Source organism: Euwallacea fornicatus, chromosome 24 (assembly GCF_040115645.1).
Source record: "Euwallacea fornicatus isolate EFF26 chromosome 24, ASM4011564v1, whole genome shotgun sequence".
NCBI classification, from domain to species: Eukaryota; Metazoa; Arthropoda; class Insecta; order Coleoptera; family Curculionidae; genus Euwallacea; species Euwallacea fornicatus.
Genome location: NC_089564.1, coordinates 1416196 through 1431917, shown reverse-complemented (window position 1 = coordinate 1431917; position 15722 = coordinate 1416196). Strand labels below are relative to the sequence as shown.

The 15722-nt window shown below is 32.4% G+C and overlaps 1 protein-coding gene across 1 annotated transcript; it reads right to left on the bottom strand.

Annotated features, from left to right (window-relative positions):
- Positions 1 to 472: 472 nt before the first annotated feature.
- On the bottom strand, positions 473 to 15058 carry LOC136346663 (probable ATP-dependent DNA helicase HFM1). Its single transcript, XM_066295988.1, has 19 exons — positions 14929 to 15058; positions 12719 to 12844; positions 11611 to 11888; positions 11270 to 11415; positions 10961 to 11114; positions 10634 to 10870; positions 10390 to 10584; positions 9921 to 10149; positions 9225 to 9367; positions 8983 to 9167; positions 8487 to 8584; positions 8208 to 8425; positions 7789 to 8012; positions 7599 to 7699; positions 7392 to 7531; positions 7017 to 7344; positions 6162 to 6346; positions 2870 to 3147; positions 473 to 2457 (listed from the first exon to the last, which is right to left on the bottom strand). Exons 1-19 carry the CDS (start codon positions 15056 to 15058, stop codon positions 927 to 929), a joined length of 4926 nt encoding a protein of 1641 aa, XP_066152085.1. The 3' UTR covers positions 473 to 926.
- Between the last annotated feature and the right edge of the window lie 664 nt (positions 15059 to 15722).

Sequence of the window (15722 nt, the reverse complement as noted above, 5' to 3'; positions counted from 1 at the left end):
ATCCGAGCTGCCTCACGACTAATCGATATTTGTGACCTACAAATCGATACGAATTTTTAAAATTTCGAAAATGCACTAATGTGAGAAATGTCTGGAATATCCTAGATCAGGCTCATGCAGTCCGGCTCATCAAATTGACTTCACGCAGACATCACCAGGGGGCCCACAGATTTCTGTTTCACGTGAGTCGTGGCGGATCAAAAGGATTAAAAAATAGCCTTTAAAATTTGTTCAAAAAATGTCCCCTTGGAGCGACACCCATTTGCAAGGACATGAATATACATCCCGACGTCGACCTAATTGTCGGCCGAGATATCGACTAGGGTGCGCGGATTCGTTTCAAAGGGACACCCTATATATTTCTAGATATTTTAGAATCCTCTAATTAATAACCTTCAAAAAAGCAATTTTACTTCTCTACATAAATTTAATTACATATTTTGGGAAGCAAAGCTACAAAAAATATCTGGGTAACTTATAGTTTGTCGCAACAATGCTAGAAATTAATAAAAAGGGCCAAGAAAGAGGGTAAGAAATGAGCACGGGACGTAGAGGTAAGTTACTAATGCATTGCATGTGAGGTTGTAAATAAAGGATCTACGTAAGAATGCTGAAGAGTGATATGTTACACAATGAATCAATTATCACGCACTGTTCAATTTTAGAAATAAAGAAAAAGATGGATACAACATTTATATTACTCGGATCATTAATCTCTAACTTATATCATTTAAAGAAATCGTAAAAGGTTATCTAAGAGCACAGATACTGTTTTATCATTTTTTTAAGGCGGAATGTATGTCTCTTTATTGGACCTTTACTATTCCAAAACTTTTACAAACTCCTAATAAAATTCTTGAGACAGTCGATAGTAATTACATATATAAAAAAACAGAACTATCGCTCGACTTAACTCTTAAACAAATTTACTTATTGTTTGCCAAAAAGAATGTTTCCCTTGGAAAATCCGTCTCTTGACTTTGACGAGGATTCCTATAGTCTCTCGATTGCTCAAAAGGCTGATGTCGTACGTGAACTACCGAAGGACATACGACATCCTGAGGCTCAATATAGTCATTCAATCTATCCTCAAAACTCTGGAAGTTATTCATTGTATTACGTAATGTAGCTGCAGCGTTCAGTTTTGAACTGAAGCGATTATTATTACGCCTCACGGGTAATTTGGATTTAGGAGTATGCCCGAAAACTTGTACGATCTTACCTTCAGAATACTGAGGTTTTTGCGCTAAAATTTGGGTTGTTTGTTGAAAGCCCTGCAGGCCTTGCTTACTTTCCTCATAAGGATTTTCAGAGCCACAGTGTGCTGAGGTGTAATAATGAGAATTTATATTTTCTTTTCCATAAGTATCTTCTCTAGATAAGGCAGGTTGAGACAGGAAAGGTTCTTGAATGCGGCGCATTTCCCCAGATAAATTTACATGACGTGAATTGGTTATGTGGCTTAATGGCTGTTCATCCAGTTGCCTCAGACAATCATCTACATAGTCTTCGCAGATGTCATTAAAACCCTGATGACATGGAAATCGTCTTTCTATTTGGGGAGTTCTCATATGATGAGACCAACATGGATATTGCTCTTCTCCTTCCATGTAATGGTTGTAGCACGGTTTTGTGCAGCACGTACGCGAATAAGTAGATGAAAATGGATGTGGGGGGAAATTATTTGGAGTCCTACTAAAATGATGTCCAATAAAATTTGGCTGGATAGGTGGCTGCTCTTCGCACAAATACTGATTGTGCTGACAGGGATATTGCTGACTATACCAAGCTAATTTGTTATTATTCAAACTTGAACATCTCCCAGTCGTAGGTTTGCATAACATATTCGGATGATAATTACCATTGAATCTTTTATCAGCTATATCCTGGGAAGGATTAATCAGTACAGGCTCTGTGGTGAATTTCGTATTGTCTGAATCCTTCTCATTGTAATTGTATTGTCTAGAAACTGAAAAATTTTTACCATGATTTTGATGTCTAGTTTGAGACTGAGATAGCATTAATTTAGGGGAAGCAACATGGACTTTAGGTAAAGGCAATAAGTCTCTCTCTGAGAAAATATCTGGAGACTGGTGAAACACTTCAGACTTCTCATTTGACTTTGGTACTGTGGGCGCTTTAATAGGAGGTCTCTCAAAACCCAAATTATCTTTAGCGGCTTTACGATCGGAACTAACGAGCATAGTGTAGTATCTGCTGGTTGACTCATAGCTGGTGTTAGAGAGACCGGAGAATTCATGGTCAAGCACATCTTCTTCCTCCTTTTCTTTTCTTTTAAATGATTCGTTTATTAAATTCATAGCATCTTGGTCGCTTAAGGGAAATTGATTATTTGATTTCTTTTTTATTGCTCTCTTGGAGTATTCCTCCATATTTTTTTGTTTCTGAGGAATGTCGGAAGTTGAATGCTTAGCGAATGAGCTATTTTCTTGATGGCTGAAGAAGAAAAAGTATATTTAGGCTCTCATTTTAACATCAATGTATGGATGATAAAATTCAGAATGAGATTTTGATTAAGATAATTGGATAAAAGGTAGAACACAGTATATTAATAAACAAAATTTTATTGGTTTTATGGTTTAAATTTTCATTGTCCCTATATAGAGTGTTAAACTATAAAACCCTGAAAGTTCTTTTTATTTTTTTGTTTGTAGTACCTATAGATTTCGAGATGTTTTAGTTAAATTTTGAACGAATATGTAACTTTAGGTCACACAAAATTAAGCTTGCCATATGATGCGAAAAAAGCAGAAGGTGGTCATTTTGTGGAATAAAGATTGCTTAAGTAAATTGAAATTATGTCCTACCTCCTAAGTTCCTTATGTTTACCAAAATTTAAATAACCTACCAACATTCTGTATTTAGATATCGTTCTCTGAAAACAACATCCTGATTTCCAGTTTGTCCATTAAAGTCGAACGAACGACAAATTTTGGGAGAATATTTCCCAACGGGAGACTGAATTAATGGTGACCTCCATTTAATGCTTTTCTGTCCAAATGCATCAGAGGGGTACGAGGAGGCGGAGTCCTCCATTTTTCTTTGTTTCTTGGGGAAAGGAGAACATACGTCACGCGAATAAAACCCGTTTTGCTCGGCGGTTGAGTCTGGATGTTGCATTTCAGTCTGCAAAAATGTGTAACGTATTTGGGTTCATATCAATCATTACTAAATCCTATGTGTCCAAATTCCATACTGAAGCCTCTCGTAAAATTAAGGTCCAAATTCAAAAATGACACTTGAACACAAGTAGGGGCTAAAGCTAGATTACGAAAATAAATTGACATTTTCCTCCCATTTAAGTTCACACACTAAAGGCAAGTTGCTGAATTCGGACCTAAAACAAGTTTTGAATACGCTACGATATTACCTTTAATATACTCCAAGACACAAGTACAGGCTGTTTCGAAAAATGGAGAAGTTCTGATTTTTCATTAATATCGGTTAAAATTTTTTGGAAGAATTTAAGATTCCAGCTGCTCAGATTTTAATTGATATAATATCATAATAGCTTGAGAAAACCGTAACTACTGTCAAAAGGGACATAAAACTTTACCTCTTAAATGTTAGATATATCGTAATATTGTCATAATAGACTGAATGAAGATATATGAATATATAAGATATATGATATATGAAGAAACTTAAGAGGGTATACATTATGGTGCAAGGATTTTGATCGTAAATTTGAAATATTTACTAAGGATATTGGGAATTTTATTAGTTAGTAATCGTAAAGAAATAAAACTTACCATAGCTTTTCCTTACCTTTAGTAATATCACTGAGGTAGACATGGCATGTCCAACTTAATATAGGATAGGTTTCAAGCACCTAAGATTATGTAGCATTACCAAAAGCAATTTTTGGCCAAGACTACATTTTCTTTCGGGTTTTTACGGAAGATAATAGATTTATATTATATTGGTGCATAATAAAGCGTCCGATATTTTTCGTGACGATTCTCAATTGCCAATACGATATTCTTAAGAATTGGGAACTTGAACAACCAAATGAAAAAAATTTGGATAAACCTGGCCTAAAACACCACCCGATAAATTAAGAAGTTTATATCTGGAAGATAAATTTAACTTTGCTTTAGCAGTAGGGGACCTCCTACTTGAATCTATTTAAAACAAAAAATTTCTTTCAATATAATCTTACCATAAAGTTGGATTTATAAACTTTGTTGTTCCCTAACGATATGATGTTGTGCGGGATTATTCCAACAGCAGTCGGACAGCAACTCCACTTAGCTGGCTTTACTTAGCGCCATTTCGTAATGACAATTGAGAATGACATGTATTAGGTGTGATTGAACGTAGTTAAATTCAAATTAGAAAATAAAAAGCAGGAACAATATCAGATCAATAAACTTGATATACCTTGAAAAGTCGTTTCCCTACGCCTTTGCTAGAAAGTTAAACAATTCACCGTATCAAATATTAAATGTTTTGACAGTTTTCAAAATGGCCGCCCCGACAATTGTTTCAGCGCCTACTTGAGTTGTTTCCTTTAAAATTCTGACTTCGTGTCAAAATACGCTATGATTTCAATATCACGTGATTTTTTGAATCATAACTGGTTTTGATCTGAAATCACGGTGCGAAATAGGGCGGCTCTTATGAAATTGGCGGTCACAAGAATTAAAAATTAATAGAGTAATGTGTTACTTAGTGAAATTTTGCCGTTTTGGATTATAGTTACTAGGCCTATCCGATAGAGACGTAAATCAATTTTGAAATGTCAATAACAGTTACGAAACGAATATACAGGGCATTTGATAGAACGGCAGAAAAATTTTTGAGTGCAAGTTAGGTGAGGTCATTTTGAAGCTATATGACCATATTGATCCTTATAAAAGTCTAATTATTTTTGAAGTATTGGCCTTTTTAGGTTTTTATACAAAATAGGTTGATACGATTAAGTTCGCTTTTTTTGTATTAAATATTTTCCGCTCTCGGAAATATTTTTTATTTATTTTAAGGAACTACCGTACCTACGACGCCCCCTTACGGCGATTTCACGAAGCTGAAAGTATTTTCCAGAGATTTCTCGTAGTCACATTAGAAATAAATTTTTTTGTCCGAAGTTGCTACTTGCTCTACTTACCGAGATACAGCCGCTGTCCAACGAAATCCGGACAGGCTGTATATTTTTAATATGCATATCGACAAAGCAAAACAAAAATTTATTAAACATTTTTATTAGAAACAATTACGTGGGCAAATTAATGTGTTAGAATATTTTAATTCCACTTTATTCTTCTGGTAAAAAAACTCTCCAATGCTGCGCTAGCTCAAGAAATTCAAATAGTCTTAAAAACTTCTCTACTGTATATTCTTTTAAATGATATATGACGTTATGACAAAATTAAAAATCAAAAGAATTATTACTCACGACAAGAAAATAAGGAGTATTATAATAAATTTAAATAAGTATTAATTATTTTGAAACTTACAGCACTAGTTGCAACATAGACAATACTACAATTAACTAATTTCGTTTTCAAAATGAGACCCCTCATTTCTAATCCATTTACTTGCACCCTCTACTTTACCTTCCCTATTCACTCCCATTAGCTGGTGTTTCAAAAACGATGAGACTTTGTATAAAGATATACGTACATGGTTATATAGATTCGCAATGACCTCAACTATCTTCCATTGAAAACTTTCTGTCGCTCTACCAATCCCATGCATACGCAATATACCGATAGGGAGTCCTTGAACATATTTCTAACTATTTTTAACGTTTTGAAATTAGTTTTTTATCTTGACGTTGGAAAAATCTATTATATTTCCTTGTTATCATTTATAGGAACGAAAAGGCATTAATAAGGAAATGCGAATTATGATTTTTAAAGATAATAGTAGGTACTGATATGTTAGGAGTTGGTTGTGAAAAATCATCATAAAAAACTTAAAAACCCTCATTCCATTCAAGAATAAACATATTCAGTGCTTATTTTTGAATGTCCGATTTATTTTACGAAAAAAAGTAACGGAAAGGATATATTTTTTTCTCTGCTTTCAAAAAAAAAATAGGAGGCGCAGTTGATTTTTGATTCCTTTTAAACCTAGATCCGAAGAAAGTCCGGAATTTTAATAGTTCTTAGCGTCAAAATAGACGAAGTGCTCACCTCTATAACTCTATTCTCATTTGCATTAATTTCCGCGGATTCGTTACTTGGATTTGACGCACTACATGTACTCCACATCAGTTCGTCTAGTTTATCAAATTGTGACTTGGAAAATTCTAATTCAGCATCGTCCATACTATCACATCTCATGGGGCGACCAGAGGAGCTCTCACAACAATTGTTCCCTAGATTTCAAGATGGATATTCACTCCTTTGGAATTAAGTTAGTAATACGCTTTTAACATTAAGATCAAGCTCGCTTTCAACATTTCTATGAGAATTATTTGGCAATTATAGTTAAAAGCTCATTAATAATTTGGCCCTCATTTCAATTACAAACTGTAAACAGGATGTTAAATTTAAAAAATGATAAATATTTTACTTTAAAGGTCCTTCAGTTTTGCACATTCAAGTTCAAATTTTGCGTATGCATACACACTAGCTTTTAAAATCTGTATGATCGTAATTTGCAAATTATGGTAAAAAACTACAGGGTGAATGCTACTTTTTTTTAAGTCAAATATCCCTCTTACCTGCTCAAATTTTTCTGTGATGCGTCCCTAATGTGTTATGAATTTGAATACCAAAAACAAGTCAATAAATTTGAAATGTAAAATTGAAATACCTTACTTCAGAAGAAGACATTCCATATAGCAAACAAAATTCTACTATAATATCTCAAAAACTGAATTAAAATCTGCAAAAATATGAAACTTTAACACTTTGTAACTCAATAGGAATTGAACATTTCCTACAATACGTTTCAATAAAAAATGACAAATTTTTCATATGTGGTGTGTTAACTAGTTGTAGTTAACAGAAAGGTTTAATTTTTCCGGACACTACACTACTAACCTGATAATACGGGCTTTTTCACCATCGACATATTTACGAGGGGAATTGATGATTCTGTATTAAATATTTTATTGATGTTTGTCTCAGTCCCATAGACATAATCACTGTTATTTGCATTTTCTTGTTTGGTTGTTCTATTCTCCATTATTTTAACACTATTATCGGGAATATTAAAAAGTATATTGTTTTGTTCTTGATTCAAAATTTTGACACCCAGATTATTGTCGTTTACTTCTTGCTTTGTGTTGAGTTTCTCAGCTTTTTTCACATGTTTTTCAGTGATTTTAGACGAACTCAATATTTTCAACTTGCGATTATTTTCAATTTTCTAAGAATGTATATATATTAATGAGAACTCAAAACAGGCTTTTTTACCTTTTTGGGCATTGCAGCTTTCTTCACAGTACTCATATACATATCCATAAATGTTTGATTACTTTTTTTGCTTTTCTCTTCGAGCGTCGGAACGACTTTATTGCCACCAAATTCCAAACATTTATAGCAATCAATACCAACTGTAAAAAGTTTTTTTTATGTAAACTAAGAAATCTCATTCCCTTATGTTGTATTGAGATTAATTACCCCAATTTTCGCTAATAAAACTGGCTTTGATAAATTCGAAGTTTGAGTTCACAAAATTGATTGAACACTTCACTTCTGGACATTCGAACATATATGCATGACTAAAAAAGTAATTATTTCCTTATTAATTAAATACATCTATAAAAAATATTATGATTATGTTATTTTTCATATACATAAAGTCACGTACCTATATTTTTCATATAGCAAAATGTCGTTGTTGCTGTTTCCAACTAACAGAGTCATCATAGAATCCCTATCAATTGTACATTTTTCTTGAATGTTTGTAAAGTTTAATAAACGCAACTTTACTTCAACTAAGTCTCCTATTTTAGTTAGATCTAAATCATATTGTGGTAATCGAGTGGCTTCATCTATTAGTGTATTACCAAAGGGAGCTTTTCTGTTCACAACCTAAACGTTGCTTATTTTTAACACAATAATTGTAAATATCTGCATATTAAGGAAAAGCAAATTGATTGAAAAATAAAGAAGATGTAAACATTGACCCAAAAAATTGAGCAAAACGATTTTATTTTTTGCCATGTTGTAATTTCAATTCACAAAGAGCACACTAATTATTTTTATTCAGTTGATAAAATAACTTGCCATTTCAATATGTCGAGGATTCGCTTTAGCAATATCCTTAAATGTCGTTAATCCACTTTTTACCAGCAAATGTGAATTAACAACTCCCACCCCTGTTAACTGTTTGGAAACATAAGGGGAGTTTTCCCACAACTTCACACGGAAACATTTGGCTAAGATTATGGCATTGAGGAGGGCGCTATAAGATTTCTCTTTCGTCTCCACGAACTCGATTAAACCTAAATTGGTGGGAAATATATTAATGTTGATATGTCGAAGTATGGGATTTCATAGTTTTACATTTTGAAAGCCGCTCACAACAACGCATGATTTTAACAGAATCACATAACACAGACTGGTCAGGTATTTCCAGGTTTCCAAGTACCGCCTGAATTAATCTTAAAGACAAAATGTTAAATGACAATGAAATGAAGTGGTTGTAAAACGCGAATTATTGGCAGCATTTGGCGGAGAACAGTTTTGTAACTGTAGAGCAACAAAAAGACGTCAGTTTTAATATATCTAAAGGTGGTGTATATCATTCAGCAGACATTTACAACTCTCAAGTAAATGTTACCTCCGTTGAACACTACCATCATTATAAATTCGTATGTGAATTTACAGGATGCAAAGCAATTTTTTTTTCACTAAATTAAAGGTTAAAGTGACTTACAAGAAAATTGAAATTTCGCGTAAGAAATATTGGCCAATTACCAAAATGTTATATGTATATGTAATAAGTGATTGAAAAATATCCACTTTATTTAATTAATCTCCAACGGTAAGATTCACTTACACATTTACTTTCATTTCCACAGTTTTTATTCTGCCTGAAAGTGGAAATCGGTTCGACTCCTTAGTGGTATTCCTATTCAATAAATTGAGACACCTCTTATCATTATTTCTCAAATAAATCTCAGAAAACTCGTAGCATTTCGATATTATAGCTAATAATTGAATCATTATTTCTGCTCCTGACATCTAGAATAAATAATGTCATAACTCATGGGGACATAAATCCAGATTTAATAATAGTGCCTCAGTGAATAATTTCATGGTCTCAAAAGCGACATAATATTTAGCCATAATTTCTCCAATAACAGTTGGGCTAACTTCAATAGCCTCATTCATTTTAATCATACCAGCTTGGACTAGTCTGTTTAGTTCTGCTTGGCACATCTCTGAAATAAATTTGAAATGAAAAATAACTGAATTCTTATACGTATATATAATTCTTAGTTGAATCAACGGATTTTTGTGGACACGTCATCAATATACCGCTATTAATATTCGTACGATGCAATAAATTGTCATTCCAGAGTCGACGATAAATATATCTCTTTTTAATCATTATTTTGTATATAATATTACAGTAAAAATACAATAACATAATAAATAAATAAATATATATACGACTGATTATGCGAAGTTAATTTGTTATTTTAACTTAAGTTAAATCATATTTTTTCTGTGAAAAAAAATTCAAGTTTTTTGATTCCCATTCCACGTTTAACCTCATGTCAAATCGACATTTTCATACCTGAAACGGAAACCATTCTCTTACTGTATCCACCTGTCATATTATATCTTGTTCGTTCAGATTGATAATCTGAACTACCAAATTGAATGTTTTTTTGTACTTCTCAAGTAAATTCACAAAGTATCAATTTATAATTCAAATTTGACAGAAAAAATACCAAAATACTTGTGCAGAAAAAAGTTCGGTAAGTTTACCTAGTAATTTCTTGTCTATTTTATCTTTGCTAAGTCCACGTGGCAATTTATATTTTTCCGGTGATCTCCGAGCTCGCACATATAGAAATGTTGATGATAGCCATCTCATTGCAACATCTAAATCAGTAATAGTTCGTAGCACAACTTCAGCATTTAGGTGTTCTTTAAGATGTTTGTGAAGGTTGGATTCGATGATCTGTTCACAACCCAGCATTTGTTCATATTTCAGCTAAATACCGAAAAGCTAGTTAACGTAATATTAAATAATAATTGAGAATGTCGTGGTAGTGGTATTCCTCAAATTTTGCGAAAATAGAAGCACTATATATTAATCTAAAACATTGAACTATTCAAATTGAGACTTAACAAAATCTCCCTGAAAACCAACATTTCACGTCGCCCTAGAGCATTTGGTAAAATATTTGACTGTTTTACTTAAGAACCTTACTCAACTTAAGTCTATTCTTACTCTGTCTTGATTGCTCGTTAGAATCAGTGCTGTAGCACTACTATCGAATTGACTTCTCCCAGCTCTGCCAATCATTTGAAAAATTGATATTTCGTCGTAATCTTTATAACCGCCGTCTGAGAAACATTTTGTTCCTTTAACTATAACCAAATGGGCAGGAAGGTTTACACCCATGGCTAATGTACTTGTAGTGACCTCAAAAAAAAATTTCAATTTGCAGTAACAATTTGTCTGTCAAATTTACCAATACAGGAATAAGTCCTTTCCTAAATGATTCCTCAATAATGTGGCGGTTTTCTGGCACCATTCCGGCATGATGAATTGCGATACCATGAACTACGCACTGATTTAATTTCGAATCTCCTAATTCTTGTGAAATATTCTGTAAGACCTCTTTCTGTGGACTACTTAAGTAAATTTGTAAGGTGGATACTAAATGGTTTGCCGTCATTTCTACGCTTTTTCTTGTATTGCAAAATATCTAAAAATGCCAAACCTAGATATATAATCTCCTTAAATAAACTATTAATTGGTATTATTTAAAATTAATATAATTTCCCTGAAAACTTACCAATGTTGGTTTACCTTCTGAATATTTCGATATAAGACCAGATATTTTGTAACTTAGCGACATATCGAATTTGAAAACTGACTGAGATTGAGAATTGAATGGGTACCCCAAAACTACTTTATTTAGTTTAACAGGTCTAACATCCTCGGAAAATCTGAAAATTAAATATATATTGTTGTATACCTGGTTTTGATTAATTTTTTTTGCATGCATTTTTTTGGAATGAAACAAAGTGAAGAATGTACCATCTACCATCAACGGTATCAGTCCGAATATAGAACTAGTCCATTCAAATCAAAGCGGACTTACTTAAAAGATTTTGCAGTTCCAGCTGGTCCTATCCACTCCGCAATATCTTCAATATTTGGTATTGTTGCTGATAATGCAACAAATCTAATGCTACCACAACTATACTTGTATTTAAGAGATTCCGTCGCTGTTTTCATGCGACTTACCTGTTGGAATGACAATAACTTGATATATATAGGTCTTGAACAGATGTTTCTCTAAAGTCTGATATCTTTTCCAGAAAAATGTTTTAACGTATTTTAGAATAATAACTATATGTTTGTCTTGCAAGATCGTCATCGATATTAAATATGTATGATACTATCTTACTTAAGCGCATTTGGTATTCGTAAGATACATACTATAACTTCTAATGTAGATCCTCTCGAGCCGTTCAACAAATGTACTTCATCGATTAAAAACAATCGAACCGACCCCACTAATCTGTCATCAGCTCTCCATCTTCTCGTCATTACATCCCATTTTTCTGGTGTCGAAATTATTAAATTGTAATGCAAAACATTCTTTATTTCTACCTCGTCACTATCACTTGTGGTGGAAATGCAATTTATGCCGAACTCGACGAACTTTTTATACCAATCGGTAAATCTCTCTTTGCATAATGCTTTAATTGGAGATACTAAAAATTCACCATTTTTATAATTTTTTATAATTTTTGGAAAGTAAGGTAATATCAGAATCCAAACCAAATTGATATCAATCTGAATATTAATTTTTAATTAACTAAATTTGCACCTACTGGGCGGAATTTAAATAAATTGAAAACGGCTTGACCAAATGTCAACATATTATACCGAATGACTCTAAAAAGTACGTATGTATTCTAAAATTTCAGATGCGAAAATAGTATATTGCTCCCTACATATGCATAATTTCCATTATCGGTTAACTGAAAATGGGATTATTCTTTCAACAGAACACCCTGTATAAGACTTTTGGTAGTATTGAAAAATGAATTAAAATCAAGCACAATTCCAAATTTTATTAATCATATTTAATTCAAGAAAGGGCACTAATTAAATATTCGCATGGCGCATCTGCAGAAAATTATTTAAGAGCTATTCTGTTAAAAAATAATTTTATTTTTTATTTTTTATCCCTTATTTCACTACGATTTACTTTGACTCAGAACTGAACGTTAAATTTGAATTTTTCCCTAATGTGTAAAATTTTATACTTCATTAGGTATCTGTTTAATTTTATTTCTTACGTATCTATAATAATCTATTACAATCAATGGTAATTCTGTATTGCAATTGTACGGAAGAACGTATTTCATTATTGTTATACTCCTGGGCAAAATTAACGCGCTGTATGCATATACTATTATTATCGTTGCGAATTTGCCATATACATATTTAATATTCCTTACTTTGATACTAGCACTGGTAATGTAAATATTGTAAACTTATTATTTTTAGTGGCAATTATTAAACGGTAGGAACTTACTATAAATAATTCTATTATTTATCGGATCCAGGGATTCCTTAACATTCATCAGATGTCGAATTATAGCCAATTCAAATATCGCTGTTTTCCCAGAACCAGTCGGAGCAGAAACAACCATTGAATTATCTGGACGAAAATATATGTAAAAATTATTAAATTATACAACAAGCATGATAACGAATATGATGCTTGCATATGAGCCAAAAATGGCTGCAGTAAGTCATTTAAGTAGGGAATAGTCATTTTGCCCAAGTCTGTAAACTAGGATCATTACAATTTGTTGAAAATCAAAAGAATTTATTACTTCAAACTTATCAGATAATGTTTGGAACCGTGATTTGAAATCTGGGCGGTTCTTACTTCCACTGAATCATCTTTTGAGGAGAAACTAAAAATATCATCGTCAGGTAAGAAAGCTTACAAATTGACTATATATTTGGGTCCACAGTAAATTTCAAAAAGAATTTCTTTTTTAGAGAATGGTAAATGGCCTCTTGTAATATATTACTGATATATTTGTAAAATAAAAATTGAAATAAATAAATATTTTAAAAAATTTGGCGTCTATAAAGAAAATAATTTATTCTGTAAAATTTATACCTTACATGTTGGGGAAAATATTGCACAACAACTAGATTCCGCATAAAAACTGTCTTCACGACATTCTGGTATAAATATTTAAGAGAGACGATATTCAAAACATTCGGTTTTTCACAGATACATCCTGAAGGATTAGGAATGTTTCCAATCTTAATGCAGGTACTAAATGAACATCAAATCGTGCATATTTGCCTTTATTTAATTGATCCTGTATCTCTAATGGTTTAGAAAAGTCATCATATCAGCGAATTCGGGGCACCCTGTATATCTCAAAGATTTCAAGGGCGCAAATGAAATAAATGAAATCAATTCTGAACATAAATCTAGTTATTCTGGAGTAAATGATATAAAAAAAAATTTGTTGAAATCTTTCGGAAATATATATTTTTTTAATATCTATTTTGAAAGAAAAAATTCAACATCCTGTAGAAGAAATGTTTAAGTCGTTGCAAATATATGTTCATATTAATTTTGTTTCATTAAATAACCTGTGGACTTACGTCCTCAAAACATTAGGAATGCCCAGTACGTTGCATTATAGCATGACGCTAGGACAGACTACATGAAGGCATCATAAGGTACTTAGCACTTTCCAAAGTTAAAGCCGGCATTACATTGGCAATTAAGTCATGAATTTCGTTTCAAAAATTGTCACTTTATGAGTAATTCTCATACATGTGTCAACTCCTCAGTAAAGTTCTTTTAAAATCGATAATTTTGATGTGAATTCATTCACTAAGCAATTCGCGAAGTTACTCACGGACAGACTACGTGTCTTAAAGAGCCAATTTTCTATGTTATATGTTATGCGTAATGCACTGTGCAAACTCGACATTACAGCGATACATCGCTGTAAAGACGCATTAGATGTTACAGAATCATACTCTATTCCACGAGCGGTGAAAGCTGAGGTGCACTGCGAGAATTTATGGTTAATGTAGCTAAAGCCGATCATCATATAAATATATAATACTTTAAAAAAATTATTATAAAATACATCGGTCAGCATAATTACCTAATAAAAAACAGCGATATTTTAATAAATTAACAAACTTCGAGAACTAAGACTAGTCTCTACTCTTAGTGCAGGTTAGTTCAAACTAATTTCCAGTTTCAGTTCAAGTTAGTTCAAATTAGTTGAGACTAATCTCGAATTTTGGTTCTCGAAGTCTTTTAGTTTATTAGAATATCTCTGCTGTTTATTAAATAATTATTTTGACCAGTATATTTCATTAAGAATGTTTTCAAAAAAGTACACTTATGTGATAACCGACTTTAGCTACACCAACCATAGATTTTCATGGTACAGCTCAGTTTTGCACTATTTGCGCAATAGGTTGTGATTCTGTAACATCCCACGTATCTTTGCAACGATGTACCGCTTGTAATGTTGAGTTTGCACAATATATCTAACATTAATCCCTGCTTAATCCTATATATTAAAAATGGGCAACATCTCTATAAGTTAATTACTTACTGTGAGTTGTTATTAAATACTGAAATAAATGACCAATTAACTTAAATTGGTCACAGGTAGATTATTTTCGTTCATTGGTATAGAACGTAGCAGGCAAATTGATCAAAAGTTTCAATGGAAAGCTTCTTCTTACCAGTTTTTAAGGCTTCGTCTAAGACACTAGACTGCACAACGTTAAAACACGGAAACTCTCCGAATACGGTCCTATACGGCAAAGGGACTTCGTCCACCGAACGCAGATTATTTTGAGTTGTCGCCTGCATTGCACAAAATTTGCTTCTTTTTCAAAACTAAATTAATATTTAATTAATATTTTTAGTTCATAATGAGCTCGATGTAAACCGGTGAAACCCACTTTGACAACTGAAAATAAAAGATGGCAGCCACTTTACGAAACGTTCGTTTGTTTTCCACGGCCGTCTTCGACCATTCTTGAGTTCTCAGACTTCATTATTCTTGAAACTCATCACGGATTTCATGGAATTTGGTTAAAATTTCCCATTGAAAATCTAAGTGAGAGTGTTTTATTAAATTTAAAATTTTCCTTCATATGTTAAATCTACTTATATCGATGAAACACCAATTTTCAGCGCGACGATTACTCCGATATGAAATAAGTTAGAATTTTCAAATTTAATTTAATTTAGTACCCACAAATCGTATACTGTATCCGAGATAAGATGCCCCATCTCATTATCATTCAGACACCTAACAGATTTGAAAAAAATGCTAAGGTTTGATTTTTGTTTCTAATTGTATTTACACTTTCTTGAATATTGAAAAACACGCCAAAAAAGAAATCAAATGAGTTTAAGTCCGTATTTCGTGGTGGTCACAAATGTTTACTACCCCCGATCACTCGATTAACGTGAACAATTTATATTCAAAAACTTTCTTGCACATATAGAGCAATGAGCAGAACCGGCA